The following is a 20419-nucleotide window of genomic DNA, read 5'->3' as shown; positions in this document are numbered from 1 at the left end:
ATTAAGCACTTATAAAATGCACTATGGCAGTAACTTTGTGTTGCTACAGCAAAATGAGTAAAAATTTCTTTTACAACTTCAGATATAAATCTTAGCAACCTCAGTGTAGGATTTTTTTTTCCTTTATTAAACAGAGAACTTTCACCTTTTCACTTTAGGCTTTTCTAAACCCTTAATCCAAACTCCAAGTGTTCCTACTCTTGTGCTTTGAGGCCACTAGGTAAAATAAGGGTTACTTGAACCTAACCACTGAAATATTGTGATGGTCAATCTGATAACCAAGATGGCCAGGCCACTAAGTGACTAACTGGTAGTATACACAGGGTAGAAATGCTGGACAAGAAGATGATTCATATCCACGGCAGTATGGTGCAGGACATATCAGTACAAGCTAGAGTAGAATAACGCAGGAAAGAAAAAGATTTCATCAAGCTATTCAGAATTGTGCATTAAAATATATGAGCTGGGTTTTTTTCTGGAATTTTCCTTAATATTTTCAGCCTGTAGTTTATCTCAGACATCTAAAACTTGGAAAAGCAAAACTGCAGATAAGGAACAGGGGGACTACTATACTAAAAAGTGATGAAGAGAAGAAGCTGAATATTAACAAACCCTAAACACTGTGGCTATTAAACAGAAGTTTTCAGAAAAATATCAGTACAGATAGGGAATATCAGCATCCACATTTTCCAAACTCCCAAGGTCTTAACCTTCCATAAAACCTTGACTACAATAAGGATGTCTAGTACCTTGCAGTCCTGCTCTGTGCCTAAATTAATCAACCTGAGAAGCAGGGAGAGGGGGGGAGGAATTAGGGAAAGAGCTGGGCATAGTAGCACACTGCCTGTAATCCCAGCGGCTTAGGAGGCTGAGACAGGAGGATTGTGAGTTCAAAGGCAGTCCCAGCAATGGTAAGGTGCTAAGCAACTCAGTGAGACCTGTCTCTAATAAAATATAAAAAAAGACTAGGGATGTGGTCCAGTGGTTGAGTGCCCCCAAGTTAAATCCCCGGTACCAAAAAGAAAAAAGAAAAAGAAAGAAAGAGATAGGGAAAGCACTAGAATAAACACCAGTAGCTTTAATGGTTTTGTCTCTTATACCCTGGGGGAAAATAGTTTGATTGATAGGGACCTTAGTTGTCATAACTTAAAAGTGACATTAACACCAACATCCCCTATTTCCCAGCAGTGACCAGAGAATCAAATATGGTTTTATAACATCTGGCTAAATAGAACAAAAATTAGCAAGATCCTCCTGAAAAGATAAATTGCTTATTGCTTCTACTGACAAATGCATGGCATAGCATTATTATTAGTCCTAGTAACAAAACACTTCAGCCACAGAGGACAGGTAAAATTCAACTTTATTAAGATTTAAACAGAGAAACTACTTCTGCACATGTTAACCACACATGGAACTGAACAGCTCAACTAAGGCACCCTGAACTATTCATGCCACCTGACACATTGTGGGAAGCTGGCAGTGATGCTTGATTGTACTCCAGTGGTCTGCTACACCCATGTGTGATGGTTATTTCACATGCTTAGGCCCATAGGTCCCATAGTCTAGACTTTAATTCTTCTTAGTCATGTCCCTTGCAATAAGATGAGCTGCCCTAGAAGACATAAAACAGCTGCAAAATCTTCAGGGACCAAGATTAGTTGATTCCTGTGACTTAGGAACCTTTCAGAGCCCTCAGAAGAGGTGATTCTGAACATTCCTGGGATTCACAGGCAGAAAAGTTTCCTCTACCATGGTGGGTGTGTACAGGCTGCAGTGTGGAGTGATGGAGTATGAAGCACATCTGGTTGTATGTAGCAGTTTATCCCAGAGAAAAACCACAAAGCAACATTACTCTGCAGCACAAATAAGTCCTGGAAGCAGCAAGATAAAACTAGCAAAAAGAAAAAAAAAAGTTGCACAAGTATTTGGAAATAGGACTTTAGAGAACTACAGTTGGAGAGCGCAGGTTTCCTTTTTCTCCATGCACAATGCAGAGCACACTATTGTTCTCTACCCTATACTTTGAAGATAGCAAAAACAAAAACAAAACCTGTCTTTTACTTAGATATTTGAATAAGTAATGGACACATGAAAATAGAACAAAAATTACCCACTTGGAAAACCTTAAGTACTTCTTAAGTTGTTTCTTAAACTGGGTTGGTTACATATGACCAAATGGTCCAGCTTCCTACAACATTAATTTTATTCAAAGATTTAAGGGAAATTTTTGCCTATCCATTGTTAATAAATACATTATAGAGTACAAAACAAAAGACTGAAGAAATGACAACTTTACCAAGCAGTTTCAAGGATCTATCATGTCCTCAATGCTAGGCATTATTTTTACCAAGTTCTACCTATGGAAAAGTTTCATACAGGAAGGCTCAGGATCCAGTACCAGTATAGCACAGATAAATGTAGACATGGGATCACTCAGTTATAGCTGTGATCCACCTTAATGGGAAATGAGCTGCCATTGCTACTCCAATACTCTGACTCATAACATCTGGCTGCACTGAAACTCCTGCTATTTAGAAAATCCTGTGGAAGGATCAGGTAACCAGAAAGGCAGTGAATTCTGTAAAAGAGTAGAATTATTTTGGGAAGAAACTGGGTCACCTTCACACAGACCAAGTGTTAAAGGCAAGCAAAAGAATATGAAAGCTAGCTCAATATCATCAGTCTTCAAGGAAAATTCTGATTCTACTGGGTTTTCTGTGTCAATAGTGGACTTGAATTTAAGAAGTTTCCAGTTCATTTTTAGAAGTATAAACAATATTATGTATCAGAGGGATCAGAAAGAAATCAACTCTTTTCTTTACAACCCTCCTTAATGTAAAGGTTGATCACTTTTCTTGCCAATCTTTCACTTTAATATATCTCCTCAAAACTCTTCTTTAGTACCATTTCCTCTTTCTTCTCAAAGATCAGACCTTTTTTCTTTGTTTAAAATTTTTGCAGTGTTGGGGATCAAACCCAGGGCCTCGTGCATGCTAGGCAAGCATTCTACCACTAAGATATATCCCCAGGCCTAGATCAGATCATTTTTCATGTTGTGTGTGGTGCTGGGGCTTGAACCCAGGGCCTTGCACACTGTTAAGCAAGATCAGAGATCTATAACTGGCTTTCTTCAACTAAGATTCATTTTTCTTCTAATTTCCCTTCTTTCTAATCTTTCTACTTAAAAAAAAAAAAATCTATAAAGTCTTTCCGTGGCTTTAGATTATTAAAGCCAAGCAAGCAACAAATGCTGGTCTTTTTCTGTGGTAATCATGTTAAGAATAGTTAAATAAGATGTCAAGTACTGCTACCCTCCATTACACATCTCTTCTTGAGAACTGAGTTGGTGCTGACTGTGTTTCAGTTCCATGCCGTTCTCCCTGGTGACTCTTTTCTCCCTTGATTAGTTCCATGGCACTGAAGGCTAAGGAAAAAGGGAGCAGATGGGCCCTGGAGGGGACTTACCTAAGAGACAGGCTGATATTTTTTACTTTTAGACAAGTAAGAAATGAAAAAGTGTTCATGAGTGTTCCAGGTACAAAACTTTCCCTTCAGGTTCGAACTTGGAACTTTCCAGCTTTTGTCATGTATTTTATGCCTTTAAAGGGTTTGTACTTTTCTCCATACATATCCAGACGATTCACTTTGAGTCCTAGAAAGGAGGAAGGGAAGGAGGAGAGAAAATAAGATATGAGTATTCAAAAGATGCAGGTAGCACAATTGTTTGCATGAATTTCAGTTCAAAGAGATCAGCAGGATGGAGACTGCTGTGACAATGAATCACTTCTGTGAAGCTGATGGACTCTTCACACGCAGTACATACTCTGACAGTAAAAAAAAAAAATGCTTCATCAAAAAAATTATTCTATAAGAAGACCTCCTCGTGTCGGAAAGACAGAAAGTTGCAGACTGCAATGACAGCTAGAGCAAAAAAGATCACTGTACTTTTTGTTCAAGTTATTGGACTTAACAAATGAACAAATGATAACTAATGAATTAATAATTAAAAATAATGAACTCATCAGTGACTGCTTTGTAATAAAAATATATTATATACAGCTTGTAATTTATTAAGTGTTTTAAGGTGAAATAGCTTATAGCTTAACTGAATTCTAACCATTTAAATTAAATAAGGTCGTTTAGTAAAGAAAAACAGGAATATACATATAACCTAAAGTCATTTTCTTTCCTTCTCATAGGGTTGTTCTAAGGTCATATATAAAAAGAGCTTACAAGAGCAACTAGCACATAATAAATACCCAATAGATGATAACTACTTATTACTATCTTCCTGTGGTAGGTACAGACTGGACTGGCCTGGATAGGTCCAATGGTTCCAAAGTGACACTAAAAGCAAATATGAGTCTTTCAAAATTGGGAGAAAGGAGAGGAAATTATTCTTTTCCATTACCAGCTAAGAATGCAGAAGTATTCATATACTGAAAATCTTTGAGAACCTCAAATTATTATTTCTTATCATTTGTGACTTAAACACTTTTATTAAGGTCATTTAGGCCAACTTCAAAGTAAGGATTGTAAACTTCCTCCAGAAATGTACTGGAAAAGATGTACCTAAAGACTATAAACCAGGTAAGAAAACCAGATCTTATATAAATAGGGAGACTTGGGAAGGCTTTTTGCTGTCTGTACTTTTTAGAAGAAAGCAACTTATGTTTGTTTCAAAGCTTCCTGAGCTTTGGGTCACTTACCAGAAATGGCCAGCTGCTGGATTTTAAACTGCAGGTTGATTGTGGGGTTTTCATCTGGTTTGGAAGCTCCAGCCTGAAGACTCATGGTCCCCTTCAAACTTGGTAGCTTTTGAGGATTTATTTTTCCTACATCCCAAGACAACATCTTCAAAGAAAATTTAAAAAGAGAAATGATCTTTACCATAAAGTAATTAAGTATAGTAGAACCCCACATTTGAGATGGTTAGACTCTAACCTCAGGGCATCGGTTCACAATATCACAAGTTGCCTCTGGAGTGTTTTTTCAATAGAGAATCCTATTTGTCACCAGAAGTAAACTCAAAAAAGAAAACAAGATCCCTTTGGTAAATCTCACCTTCCAAACAAGGCATAACGTCTGCATGGAGAGCTCTTGAAGTTTACTTCTACTTAACATCAACAATTCAAAATGCCCTATTTTCCCCTACCTTTGTCACTGGGTCAAATGTGTGTGTCCCTTGGGATGGAGTGAGGCTCATATTCAGCACTCCTTTGGGCATCTGACTGATGACAATCACTCCTTCTATAGTCTTCCCCATAGTCTGCTTGGGTCCCACTGTTATTTCAAAGCGTCCAAGTGAACTACTGTCCCGGAAACTGATATTATGTTTGACATACACTGGAATTGCAACGAGACTGGAAAAGAGAAATAAAGAGCTCATATTATTCATGTACTGGAAAATGGCATTATTTTTCATTTTACATTATGGGTTTTTTTGCCCCTTTGGCAGCTTTTTCCTCCCTCACTTATACTCTTACTCCTTATTTTTAAAAATACAGAAAAAAAACAATCATTATTTTTTTCTTTTTGAAAAGCTAAGGTGTTGTCTAGTAAACTGTCTTCTGATGAATTCCTGAATAACATAAATAAAGTCAAAGTGCACATTAAGCCTACCATGAGAAAAATATTGAACAATAATGAAGTCCCTATATTTCTGTTTTAATTTGTGACCTGTGACTATTATTTGTACTGGAGAGAGAGGCCTTTCATAATTTCTTTTTTTTTTTTAAAGAGAGAGTGAGAGAGGGAGAGAGAGAAAGAGAGAGAATTTTTTAATATTTATTTTTTAGTTATCGGCGGACACAACATCTTTGTTTGTATGTGGTGCTGAGAATCGAACCCGGGCCGCACACATGCCAGGCGAGCGCGCTACCGCTTGAGCCACATCCCCAGCCCCTCATAATTTCTTAAGGGTTTTTTATTTTACCTCATCTGATCCTCAAAAAAACACTCAAAGGTAGATCTACGTAGGCTATAATGATTTGACAGGACAGGAAGTTGACCCAGAGAAGTCACAGAATAATCCTATAGTAATAATGGTTCCTGTCACTGAGTACTTCCTGTGTACCAGTCACTATTCTCAATGCTTACCATTCATTTAATCCTTACCTTATTTCATCCTCTAATAACAATGAAATATTACTGCCACTATGTGCTACTTCATAAGTGTGAAGTAGTTACTGATTTTAGAGATGAATACTGGTGTCCTTGAACTTAACTGAAATTAAGTAACTTGTGAAGGTCATATACTATAAGCACTAAAGGTGCTGGTTAAATCCAGGAAGTCAGATTCCAAAGCCTTTGACCTTAAGCATTCAGATGTTTCCCTAAACAACTGACTTCAAATCACACCTAAAGGTGTTGGTGGCTCTGAGGTCTCTTGGCTCTTGGGTCTGCACACCTTCTGCCCATGCAATACTGCATGTATCCAAAAGCCTGTATGCTTCAAACTGAAGTGAACATTCAAGATCAAAAAAATCATTAAATTTTATGCTTTTTCATAGCACAATTTAATCTTTTGGGGGGTCAAGTGGGTTGAATATAGGCTTGCTCAGATTTTAATTTGAGAAAAAAATGTTCTTGTTTAGACACATAACAAAAATGATAGTGATAAATTTGATGAGCACGTCCTCCAAATTAAGCACTATTTAGACTCACTCAATCCTGATAAAAAGGTACTTTTATTATTTTCAGATAAGAAAACACACAGCAGGGAAACAACTAACCTGAGAAGGCACACTTAGTAACTATAGGAGCTGGAACTTGATCCCAGGTAACTTTAGAGCCCAAGTTCTTAATCACTACAGATACTATCTCCACATACACAGACAGACACAGATTCCACTCTCAGTGGGAGGAGCCGCTTACTTCTGTGCACTGACATGATAAGAGAGCAGACGGAAGTTTCCATCAGGTGGGATGAAGGATAGAATACGCTCTGACTCCCAGCGCTTGAAACGAACACAAGGATGGAAGCTGACGTCATCCAACAGCCGGGGGTTCTATAGTTACCAGGCAAGGAAAAGCAAGTAGGAATTAAACACCCACTTTTCTTTCAGGAAAGTAATTCAGTTGCTATTTTTACTAAAAGACAGACAGACACACACACACACACACACACACACACACACACACACACACACAAACTCTCTAATTACTTATAGAAAATTCAAGGCTGATATAAGCTTTGTGGCTGCCCTAATCATTTCTAGTTCTATTCTGTTCTTACCACTCTGGTTTTATAGAAACTTTTAATTTCCCACCCCAAGAACAGGAACTCTAGTCCAGGATTTACCATAAAGGAAAGTGTAAGGTCTGGCATTCCAGTGAGTTTTACACAGGCATCAACCACGCCCTGGATCTCAGCAGTAACTGTGGAACCTGAGACAGGAAAAGACAAATAGAGTGTAAAGATTTACTGAACACCTCTCTGTCTTTCCCAGCTAACTTACTCCTCCCTCTTGCTCCTCTCTCTTCTTCTTTGCCTTCCCTGCCTCCTTTCTTCCCTTCTTCTTTCCTTCTGTCCAGCTGTCCAATTCATTTATCCAACCCATTCACCCATCCTTCCAAACATGTATCAACTAGATATCAAGGCTGAGACACTATGATGGGGATGAAAAGATTAATGAGATAGTTATTAGCCTAAAGGAGTTTTCAATCTAGTATCACAATCACACAGAGCATCATTATCTTAACCAATGGTTCAGAAAATTTCCTATTAGAAACTGCTCTCCCAAAGGTCACCAATGAGCTTTGCTGCTAAATAAGACACCCATGGTCTCTGTCCTACAGGATCTCTGCAGCATTTGCTATTGTTGATCACTTCTTCCTTTTCAAAATGCTTTTCTGTCCTAACCTCTCCTAGTTTTCTCCTTGTATTCCCAGCTCTTCTTCTTCAGTGTCTTCTGCAGATTTCTTTACATGCCCTTAAATATCTAAGCTTTTCCACAGTTCTGAACTTCTTTTACTATATACTCTCTCCTTAGTAGTGTTACCTACTTCCCAAGATTTCCATTTTCATTTACAACCAACTATTTCCTACTGTTTTTAAGTTCAGCCTCACTTCTAATGGACATTCCACTGGAGTGTCACTGTGGTGCTTCAAACTCTACATGTGAAAGAGAAATTTATCATCTTGCTCCCTGGACCACTCCTCTTGTTTTCCACATTGCTATGATGATACCACCTATCCTACTGCATAAGTTAGAAACACAGACGCATCTTTGACTATTTCTACCTCCTTAGTCCCCATATCCAGTCAATTACCAATTCTTCTTTTTTCTAAGACTTAACAGCTCTCAAATTTATTCATTCCTCTCCATCCTGACTACCACTATAGACAGTGATATTTTGTGTGTGAACTTCAGCAACGACTTCCTGCTTTCAATGCTTACAGTCTTACCCCACTTCAACCCCACTTGTTATTCCACAACAAGCCTGATGAAATTATTCCCCAATTTAAAACTCTCCAAATGCTCTCAACTATCTTCCTTAAAATGGTATACAAGGTTCTTCATGATCTGGCCATCATTTTTTTTTAAGTTTTCACTGATATTCTATAGTAAAATACAAAAACCATACAGTTCAGTAAATATCGTTACATCTCTGCAAGTACCATGCACATCAAAATGTAGATAGAGCCTTTTCAGCAACCTGGTATGCTCCCTCTTATCCATTCCAGTTAAAGACATCCCCAAATTCTGACTTCTATTACCTTAGATTGTGCTTATTTTCAAATTTCACATAAATGTAACCACATTATTTATACAATCTTATGCACCTGACTTTTCTGTTCAATATTGTTAGGATTTACTTATATTGCTGGGTGTATCAGTGGTTCATTCTTTTTCTCTACCATACAGTGTTCTACTGTATGGCCATATTAAAGTTTATTTATCCTTTCTATTGCTGAATATTGGGTTATCTCCCATTTAAACTAATACGAAAAGATGCTTTGGCCTTAGTTTTTTTAATTAATTTTTTTGTTTATATAGGATAGCGGAATGTATTACAATTCTTATTATACATACAGAGCACATTTTTTCATATCTCTGTCTACAAAGTATATTCACAGCAATTTATATCTTCATACATGTACTTTGGATAATAATGACCATCTCATTCCACCATCATTTCTAACCCCATGCCCCCTCCATTCCCCTCCAACCCCTCTGCTCTATCTAGAGTTCGCCTATCCCTCCCGTGCTCCCCCTCCCTACCCCACTGTGAATCAGTCTCCTTATGTCAGAGAAAACATTTGGCATTTGGTTTTTTGGATTGGTTAACTTCACTTAGCATTATCTTCTCTAACTCCATCCATTTACATGCAAATGCTATGATTTTATTCTCTTTTATTCCTGAGTAATATTCCAGTGTGTGTGTGTGTGTGTGTGTGTGTGTGTGTGTATGCCACATTGCCTTAGTTTTAAGGCCTCATCAGTTCTTTTTTATGCTTCTCAATCCAGTCATACTGAACTACTTTATTTTCCAATAATATTTTGGGAGACACTGTTGGAGTGGTTGCTCCAAAATGAAGCAAAAACTATCTTCTCTACATACTTTTCTGGATGGGTATGGTCCCATTAATACTCCACCTTTTTTACTTTCTCTCACTAGACTTTAATTAAGCCTTCCAGACACAGACTATGTCTTCAGAAATGACCACCAAACACCCACTATACAGCACTGTGCTATAATACAAGTTTTCAATAAACATGTGTTGAATGGATAAGTTCACTAATGTGAAGAGAACTTTCTGTAGACCTCTAAGCTTTAGAACTTTTAGTTATATTTATCTAATTTAGAATAGGTAGACAGGAAGGCTTCCTGAATCAGTAATTACAATTTTAGTTCCACCATCACAAATGGGAATTAAATACTTTTATAAAGGAAATCTAATCAATAAAATATTAGTTTGTTACTTCTTTTTCTATTATTATTGAAGAGGATAACACCTACGAAACAACTGATCCACATAAAAATAAATCCACTGTGGCTCAGTGGTAGAGAACTTGTCTAGCATGTGTGAGGCACTGGGTTCAATTCTCACCACCACATATGAATAAATGAATAAAATAAAGATCCATCAACAACTAAAAAAGATATTGAAAAGAAAAAAGTCCATCCCTTAACCAGCACAGTGCCTGACAGAGTGGGTACAAAATTAAAATGAATGGTTCTGATACTAACACGTATTATATAAAAGGGGCCTCCTAATTTCAAATCTCAGATGGTTCAAAACATCTTAAGAGCACCTACCTGATTTGTCAATAATGGCATCAATCTCTTCAATCACATCAAAATAGGCTTCATTGTTGGTATATTTTACCCCAGTCCGTCGCCAAGGCACCACTGACAGCTGCCCAGTTGGAAGTTGGTCACCCACATTGGTACTTCCTAGATAATTAATATTGATACTTTTAGAATCAAACAGGTACTTTAATGTCAATTTGATTCTAACAGTGTACATTTCCCCAGAAGTTTCTATGCTCCCACTATTCATGCATTATCAAACAGAAGATGAGTGTTTCCAAACTTCTATATAGGGCAAACCGGTCTATTTTTAAAACTCATTGTCTCCATCTGGTCTGTCTCCTTGATCAGAATAAAGGTTTTTTAAAAAAGTTACCTGAGAGATAGATATCATATTTTGGATTTGAAAGTAACTTGAACTTAGTGTCTCAAATTCCACAATAGCTTGCAGCCTAAATAATGTATTGGGTTTCAGAACGTGTTGGTAATCTACATATTGACATAAAATTTTCATGGGTAAAAAAAGTATTGTAGCATAAGGTAGGTTCTTAGGTACATTAGTGGTAGTATTAAAATGTACACATCAACATGGGCTGTTTCATACTAATGTTAAAACTTAAAAAAAAAAACACAAATTAGATCCCTTCCTGTCATTAAGAGCTCTAGATGAATTCTACATTTTTGCATCAAAAAGTTTTCTAATTCAAAGATTTTTTACTGAAATAACAAATGTTATAAATAATTTAAATTGTTTCCTACTTCATTTCCTGGATAGTTTCACTCTAAAGAAAGAAACACTATATACACTATATATTCAGCATGTTTATTAAACATTTCAGCTTTTATTCTTTTCTTCAGATTGAAGTGAGATACAGGCTTAAATAACTTCATAATATCCATAAATGATTCAAGCACTAACAAAGCTTTTAAGGCTTAAAATGAACTCAGAATATTGAAAAAACGCCATACTTATTACCATATTATTAAAGTTGTTAAAACTTCATACTATATCCCATACTTGGTGAGGCAAACTTTCTTTTATTTTTTAAAAAATTATTTTCAAAACTGTCTTGGATCTTCTAGTATTACTACTCGAAGAATTTTGGTCTGCATGACCAAGGTGGCTTGACATATTCAACAGGCCAAATTCTTATAATTCTTTTTCAAAATGCCATAGCTATTTTTTATATTTACACTTTTTAAAATGCATTTTTACACTAGTTTTCAAATTCCATGAAATCCTTGTTTATTCATTAAACAAGTCCCAAAATACAGAACATTAATGAAGCACAATGATTAATCTGACTAAATCAAAACATTTTATTTTTTTTATTTAGTTAGTTATGATGGAGCTGAACCCAGGGGTGCCCTATTACTGAGCTACATCCCCATCCCTTTTTACTTTTTAAGACAGGGTCTCTCTAAGTTGCCTAGGGCCTTGCTGGGTTGCTGAGGTTGGTCTCAAACTTGGGATCCTCCTGCCTCAACCTCCTGAGTCACTGGGATTACAGGCACATGTCACTACACCCAGCAAATCAACATTCAATATGTGTCTAAACAAACACCATGAACTATGTTAAATGACAAGCGACAGATTGTGAGAAAATATCTGCAATGCAGTATTCAAAATATATAAAGAGCTCCTACAAATACCCTGTATATTAGAAATATATCCCTAAATAAAAGAAATTCTTTTAAATCAGTATGAGAAAAGAAAAACATTTCAACAACAAAAAATTGGGCAAAGAACATGAAAAGGCAATTCTCAATAGAGGAAAAGCAATCAAGAAACTTGAGCAGGTTTTAATCTCACTAGCAACAAAAAAATAAACAAAAACTGAGTTCATAACTAACAAGATGCCAACAAACCATCTATCAAATTGCCAAAGTCTCGGAAAAAAATAATACTAGGGTTGACTAGCTTCCACAGAAATTGCTACTGAAAACACAAATTCATGTTTAATTTTCTAGAGGAAAACTTGGCACCGCACAAAAGTCCCTAAAATATACACACCCCTTTACCTAGCGCTTCCATTTCTAGTATTGAAAATAAATCATCCCTGATGTACACAAAGATTTAAGAATATTAACCCCTCATTATTTAAAAGAAGAAATGTCAGAAATATCATAAACAGGGATTCAGTAAATAACTTACATCTATTTACTATGAAAAAATACAAAATCATTAATAATGATATAGAAACAAGGTGTGTTCATAAAATGTTGATAAAAGTGAAGCTTAAAAAAATATACAAGAGTTTTTGCTTTAAAAAGTTTCATTTACCATTTACCTATTTAGAAATATATACCCCAGTATGTTAAGTGTGGTGGTGGGATTAAGAGGAATTTTCATGTACCTCCTTGTGCTTTTCTATATTTCTGAAGTTTCTATAACCATCATGTTTTTCTTTAGACCTTTTTTTTGAGAGGCTAGGGATGGAACCAAGAGCCTTGCACATGCCAGGCAAGTGCTTACCACTGAGCTATATCCCCAGCCCATAAAATACTTTATTTTGTCATTGAAATCAGGGTATTTTCTATATAAAAAAAAATATTATTTCAGGTTAGATTCAAAGACCATAAAGAGCAACATTAAAGTATCTGAACACTCAAGATTCCCAAACATTCAAAAATAATTCACACACCAAACTAAGCTACACTCAGGATGATAGCAACTTTTTGTCAGAACTCCCATACCTGTTATGGTGTTGACAACTGTCCGAAGGATAGTGGGAGGCTTTATCAGTTCTTTGAGAATGTTCGACTCAGTAGCCAAGGGAAACCCATTATCAAGCATCTCTTCCAAAACCTCATAAACCACAACCACATTGTCTTTGATCACTGGCTCTGAACAGACTCCAAAATAATCCTGATGAAGATATAACATGCACATTTATTGTCCAGAGACTGTAAAAAAGTAAATAAATAAAAGAAGGTTTTCAAAGAGTAAGAATTTGGTTTATCCACATGTGTTTTACACAGTGTTTCTGTGGTACTCTTCTACAATGCTGGAATGGGACACAGCCACAGTTCTCTTAGGCAGCCAGGTTGGACAGAGGTAATACTAGCATATGGTACTATTATCATTAGTAGCTACTTCTATAAACTAGATGAAGTCAATTTAACTCTTTGGGTTAGTTTCTTCCACTTAATAAAATATGCAGAATACAAAATTGAATCCAGATTATTTTATGTGCTTAGGAATAAGAATTTGAATTATGCAAAATTATACTATAACAGAATTATACATGAAAATCTTTTTAACCTTAACTGTGCTATTTCTTTACATTTGTGCATTGAATAAGAATTGAGAAACAACAACAAAAAAATTAGAATGAAGTGGATGAGCTAGCACAGTAGAAAATCTCTTAGGCAGCCCTAATGTTAGAATTCTAAGAATTCTTTTTCCTTTTATTAAAAAGACTAAACATGATGGTGGAATGTGATGGACATTATTATCCAAAGTACATGTATGAAGACATGAATGGGTGTGAATATACTTTGTAAACAATCAGGGATATGGAAAAAAAAAAAAGGCTAAACTAGTTGGGCAAGGGTGGCATGTGCCCCTAGTCCCCAGTTACCTGGGAGGCTGAGGCAAAACAACTGCTTAAGCCCAGGAGTTTGAGGCAAGTCAGGAAACACTGAAAAACCCTGTCTCAATGACAACAACAAAGTTAAATATTGTATCGTCTGGGGTCTAGAAAAATCACTGGAAGACCTGGATTATAATCTTGTCACTTATTAGATCAAACTGTTCTCTGTGTTCGTTAGCTTTCCAATACTGTGAAAAAAAAAATACCTGATAAGAACAACTTAGAGGAAGAAAAGTTTATTTTGGCTCACAGTTTCAGAGGTCCCAGTGCACAGAAAGCCAACCCCACTGATTTGGGCCCAAGGTGAGGGAGAACATCATGGTGGAAGGGCGTAGCAGATGAGTACTGCTTAGCTCACAGCAGCCAGGAAGCACAGAGAAAGGGGAAGGATCTTGAAGGGAAGACGAACCCTTCCAGGGAATGAACCCATCCAGGACATTGACCCATTTCTTCCAGGCACAACCTGCCTGCCTGATGTTACCACCAATCCATTCAAACTAGGATAGATTTATTAGATTACAGCTCTCATAATTCAATCATTTCACCTCTGAATATCTCTACATTAAAAAAGGAACTTTGGAGGGATACCTCGTATCCAAACCATAAACATGTTAACTAAGTTAGGTCTTGATTTCTGTTGTGGTAATAATCAGGATAATACCATTTGAATATTCAAGAATATTGAAAGTACTAAGAATAAATGATTAAATGATAAGGTCCATGAAAGTACTTTATACATTTAAAGTTCTATGTTAAATGGAATAAATGTCTATAGTCATTTAGTGTATCCTTCTAAAATTGTCGGCTCATCCTTTACAGGGCCTCTGAGACAGGCATGCAATCCTTCTTGAATTCATCCACCAAAGGGAAATTTACCCCTTCTAAGGAACATACTAGCTCCTTTGCACAGTTCTACTCTTGGACAGCTCTGGTTATTAAGAATTCTTTCTTTTGCTAAATTCAAATCTGCCTTGTCCTAGCTGCCTTACACAGCAAGCTTACATAATAGCACTGCCATTATCTTAAGACAACAACAAACTTTCACTCATTTTCACAGAACCAAACTTCTAAGATCACTCTACTGTTCATGCTATGGTATGATTTCCAGATTGTTTCACCATCTTGCCATATCTTTGACATCCAATATTGAATGCATTACACTAGATGAAGGCTAAATTACAATAGATAATCTCCATTGTCAGATCCCAAGATTTAAGGGGGAAAACTGTCACAAATTTCCTTCCCAAAGTGATTATATTTTTAAAAATTAAATTAAATTTTAAAAAACGACTTCACTTGATTTTATAAACCAAATAATGTGATATAAACACTTGGAAAGGAGACTTGACAAAGTACCATAGCAAAAGTGCAGTACAGCTGGAACTCTATCATCATATTTTAGTACTAGAAAAGTTATGGTGTCAAGAAAGGATAAACACACACACACACACACACACACACAAAAGGCATTGAGCTGGGTATGATTGTGCACACCTGGAATCCCAGCTATTCCAGAGGCTGAGGCAGGAATATTACAACTACAAAGTCAGCCTTGGCACCATAGCAAGGACCAAAGCAACTTAGCAAGACCCTGTCTCAAAAAATAAAAAGGGCCAGGGATGTAGCTCAGTAATTAAATGTTCCTGGGTTAAATCCCTGGTAACAAAACAAAACAAAAAAAAAACAAACAAAAAAAAAAAAAACACTGAAATCAGGATATGTATTTACTTTTAACAACTGCTTAAAAAAATGACAAACTCACCAGGCACAGTGGTGCATGCCTATAATCCTAGCAGCTCAGGCTTAGACTGGAAGATCTTGAGTTCAAAGCCAGTCTCAGCAATGGCAAGAGGCTAAGCAGCTCAGTGAGACCCTATTTCTAAATAAAATACAAAATAGGGCTGGGATGTGGCTCAGAGGTTGAGAGCTCCTGAGTTCAATCTCCAGTAAACAGGCCCCCTCAAAAAAATTACAAGATCTGAAGTTCTAGACTTCTAAATCAGCAATTTTACCCTGCTTTCTCAAATTCCTCTGTGATTTCAAAGAGATTACACAACTTTCCCACTACCTGTCTTGCAATGAGTTACATAATAATTGTATATGGCAACAGCAACAACTGTTGAGTTTCACTAATTGGACTGTTAATCTTAGAAAGAGTGAAGTATCATATGTGGAAATCATAGCAAGGCGCAGTTAGAAAGGTTTAAGATCATAACTACTGGAATTCTAGTCCTTTCACATACTGGGGCTTATAATTCTTAGGGGTTTGTTGTTTTTGTTTTGCAGTGCTGGGAGCTGAATCCAGAATCTCACACAAACTACACAGTTGCTCTATTACTGAGTTACATCCCCAAACCTATTAATTCTTAGGTTTTCACTGTGCAAAGGAGCTAGTATGCTGAATATTTGGAATCCCAGATTAACAGTACTATCAGAGGGCTGGGATTGTGGCTCAGTGGCAGAGCACTTGTCCCCACATGTGAGACACTGGGTTCAATCCTCAGCGCCACATAAAGATACTGTGTCCATAAATATTTATAAAAATAGTACTATCAGAGAGTATTTGGAGAAAAAAATCTTATAAAATATATTTTAATTTTCTTGGGAATAAGAACAGTTCTAGACATAGAATATAGATATGAGTGCAAATGAATGGACTTTTTGATTTGCTTTTTAATTTTTATCATAATGTCTGGATTCTCATTCTCTTCTCCAACTCCACAATTCCCATATTCATGAGACTAATTCCAGACCTCACATGACACAGAAGTTAAACCAAAGGACCTTTGCTTCTAATTTATCATCTGAATTATACAAATAACTACAACAGTTAGAAGTTCAGTGATTTTGTTAGGAAGAGGATTCCACTGTATAAATCTAAAGCCTGGATACTCTAAAATCACACGCTATAAATTATGCTCTCATACCCTGGTAAACTTACCTCCCTTACCCTGCATTCCAGGACCCCCAAGATCTTCAAATCAAAATGATAACTGTATCTTGTAAAATGGGTTACAAATTCTTACAGATACAGAAGATTTCCCAACCTTATGTTTGTAACAAGAGTTTATCACTCAGCAGTCATATGCTACAAATAACCACCTCAAACCAAAAATGAAGCATGGGTTCACAAATTACCTCTGCCAGGGACAATTAAGATAAGCATTACTTGGCTTTTTCTGTATTTTCTTTTATAAAAATTAACACATTTATCACTTTCTGAAGCAACTCAAAGCAACACTATAACAATGGTTAGCATCAAGTCCACTATATTAAAAAAAAAAAATCTAAACTCTACTTTGTAAACAAAATGTAGGATGGGAACTAAACACACCACACACAAGTTCAAAAGTATTCAATTTGTCATTTTAAATGCAGCCAATGCAATAATTAGAAAAAAAGAATCTTAATTAGATAAAAGTGAGCAATAGCAGAGTTTTGATTTCTCAGACTTCTTTTAACTGAAGCTGAATACAATGGAAACAGGGCTGTAAAGACACTTTATAACTTACATATATGAATCCTCTCATATTCACTAACCTGAAATGTGTCCACTACTCGGTGAAGGAACTCAATGACAAACAGAGGTGGGACCTCAGTCTGAATCACGGCCACAAAAAAGATCTTGTGGCGGTAAACACTTAAGAGATAATGGTGAGGGGTAGGGATAACTGGAGGCACATTTTCTGCCTCAGTTGCTCTCTCCTGTGCCTCAAAAAAGTAATCGCAAACAGAACGACTGACCACACTTTTCCAATGTTTCTCCAGGAAAATATCTCCAGAGGAGTTGATCAAGAAAAGACTATGAATCATGGTGGGAAATTGTCAATGAAGAGGAAAAGTCTTTTTCAATGGGAAAGCCTCAGGATTCTGCAAACTTTCAAACCTAAAAACAAAAGAAGCTATATTCAGTACCATTCTCTCCCCATCTTTTCCAGCAGTCTAAGACTTACCAATTTTTTCAAGATCAGGCTCAAGTCTTCCTTTACTGCATGAGCTGAAGTATCCTTCTCTTGAATTCCTAAGAATAATTATCAGCCATCTCTTTTGTCAATCATATACTCCTAGTTATCTCTCCCACTTACTCTTTCTCTGGTGCTGAGGACTGAACCTAGAGCCTCTCAAATGCTAAGCACATGCTCTATCATTAAGCTACAGTCCTAGCCCTTACTATTATCTTTACTATTTACAGTTATCTTTACTATTGCCTGAAATATACCCACTTAAAATACTACTTAATCTTTGGGTATCTATTTTCTCTTCAACTAAGCTCTTTAAAGGAGTTTTGGGGTTTTTTGTTGTTGTTGTTGCCTTATTGCACAGTACCACTTTGCATACAGGAGAAATGGAAGGTTTCAAAGAACATTAGTGACTTTGATGTCAGGTTTTGGTCACAATGTGCACATACACGTTGCTCAGTTTAATCTGGTAGCCACCAGGAACTGAGTGAGGGTGTAGCTCAGTATGTGAGACCCTGAGTTCGATCCCCAGGACCTTCCAAAATAAATATGGTAGGGCCAATGAGCACTTGAAATATGGCTGGTTAGAACTGAGATATGCTGTAATCCCAGTTGCTTGGGAGGCCAAGGCAGATGGATCACGGTTTAAAGCCAGCCTCAGCAAATTAGGGAGGCCCTCTCGCTAAATAAAATACAAAAAAGAGCTGGGGATGTGGCTCAGTGGTTAAGTGCCCTTGAGTTCAATCCCTGGTTCCAAAAGAAAAAAGAAAAGAACTGAGACATGCTGAAAGATCTAAAACAGATTTGGAAGAATTTGTACAAAAAAAAAAAAAAAAAGATTTCAAATGTTACCATTAATTTACTGATTATATGCTATACTGTTTTGTATATATTAGGTAATAGAAAATATATTTAAATTAATTTAACCTGTTTTATTACTTTAATATAATTACTAGAAAAATGTAAAAATTACATTTTAATTTGCTCATATTTCTATTAGAGTTGTGCTGGGAGCTAATCCAGAATGGAAAGCTGCCATTGTGGTCTTTATTCATTCAATGAGACCCATTCTCTGAGCACTTCTTATACACAGGCTCTTCGTTGGGTGCCTTTAAAAATTATCTCTCTGGGGAACAGGTACCTCTGACGGCGGAATCTCCACGGCTCCAGTCGCCAGAAAGAGGCAGCCGCGAGGGACCCCAACTATGGCTATTAGCCCAGGTGATCGCACCGCAAAGGCCTGCTGTACCGAGTACGCCAGGGCAAGCTTAATCCCTCTGCCAGCGGACTCGACTGCAGGAGGGAGGGAGGCAGGGACAGAGGGTGGAGAATGGCGAGGCTGCGGAGAAGGAGGCCAAAGTGGGTTATTTCTGCGATGGTCCCAGCCTAGGACCCCGCGAGCCACGGTGAGGAAGGCACGGGGTAGATTTAAGGTAAACGCACATTCCGGGGGTAAACAGGGTTCAGGAGCCGGGGCCTTCCACTTTGCACCCATGTATTGCCATGGTAACAGGGTCCCCTCCTCCCTCCACCAACCGGCCAGAGCGGACCACCTCCCGGAGCCCGCTACTCTTGTCTCTCACCTCACCCCACTGCTTGCCGAAGCTCTAAGGGTCAGTCCGTCCGGCGCCACCCCGCGCCTCTGCCCGCCCCCCGCGCACCCCCTCTCTGACCCTCGCGCGCCCCAGCCCCCTCCCCGCCGGTGCCTGAGGCCGCCGACTCTCACCCAGCCTCGCTCTTCGCAGCGCCGACCACTCGGCTGTGCCAACAAGCTCCACCCCCACGCGCGCACTGGCCGCCGCTCGCACGCTGATTGGTCGGCCCCCGGGGCTCGCGCCGGCACCGCCCGCTACTGAGGCCTGAAGGCCGCTGATTGGGCGCCAGTGCACCGCTCTTCTCTGATTGATCGCTGTCCGCGGCCTTCCCAGTTCTCGGGCTCGAACCCCTAATTGGCCCTCGTTGAGGGCCGGGTAATCTCTGATTGGTGCAGCTCAGTGGTTCTGAGCCCAGATTGGAAGGCAAGGACAGTCTGAGGGCCGTTTGGTCTGCAGTCGTCCAGTCACAAAGGGCCCAAGAGGCCGCTGCTGCAATCTGCATAATTGCGGATGTGCCTTGAAAGGGATGCTTAAAAAGTATGTGTTGGGCAGGGGAGGAGGTGATTTCCAGGGCACAATTTATCTAATAGTACACCATGGATAAGAAGTCATGAATAGCAATAACTACCCTTCGCTATTAAGTGCATTTAAAAAGAGTCAAACCTTTTCATTTATGTGCTATGTCTTGGGTAAAATAAACGTGATTGGTTGTACAGCTTATTATCCAGAGTTCTGGAAAAGAATTCCAGAAGCCCCTTCCAAGTCCAGCAAGGCCACCACTTGCTTGACTTTGTATGACTTTTGGCACTTCACTTTCCAAAATCTCGATTCCCATATTTGAAAATGAAGGGGTGGGGCAGTTCTCCTTACAAACTGCTTTTGAACATTAATAACTTTGACACTACTTTAGGTGGTTTCAGTCATTGTGATCCATAGAAATGTGCAGTAAAAGTCAGAAGACAAGGTTCAACAGCACATTAAAACTAAGAATAAGGCATTAAATAAG

The 20419-nt window shown here is 37.8% G+C and overlaps 1 protein-coding gene across 5 annotated transcripts; it reads right to left on the bottom strand.

Annotated features, from left to right (window-relative positions):
- Positions 1-1356: 1356 nt before the first annotated feature.
- AP3M2 (adaptor related protein complex 3 subunit mu 2) lies at positions 1357-19637 on the bottom strand. Of its 5 annotated transcripts, none has more exons than XR_014019178.1 (10): positions 19545-19637; positions 17400-17745; positions 12961-13132; positions 10270-10407; positions 7307-7392; positions 6880-7013; positions 5159-5366; positions 4713-4857; positions 3469-3655; positions 1357-1894 (listed from the first exon to the last, which is right to left on the bottom strand). XR_014019178.1 is itself a non-coding variant. In XM_081269721.1 (10 exons), exons 3-10 carry the CDS (start codon positions 17670-17672, stop codon positions 3555-3557), a joined length of 1257 nt encoding a protein of 418 aa, XP_081125847.1. In that variant the 5' UTR covers positions 17673-17745; positions 18960-19157; positions 19545-19573; the 3' UTR covers positions 1357-3554. The 5 variants fall into 5 exon arrangements, 4 of the variants coding, with proteins under 4 accessions (XP_081125847.1, XP_081125845.1, XP_081125848.1 ...); XM_081269721.1 differs by adding an exon at positions 18960-19157 and having other exon boundaries at positions 1357-3655; positions 19545-19573; XM_081269719.1 differs by having other exon boundaries at positions 1357-3655.
- Between the last annotated feature and the right edge of the window lie 782 nt (positions 19638-20419).

The sequence above is a fragment of the Spermophilus citellus genome (assembly GCF_964194105.1).
Source record: "Spermophilus citellus genome assembly, chromosome: 16".
Classification (NCBI taxonomy): Eukaryota; Metazoa; Chordata; class Mammalia; order Rodentia; family Sciuridae; genus Spermophilus; species Spermophilus citellus.
This window is presented reverse-complemented; position numbering and strand designations above follow the sequence as displayed.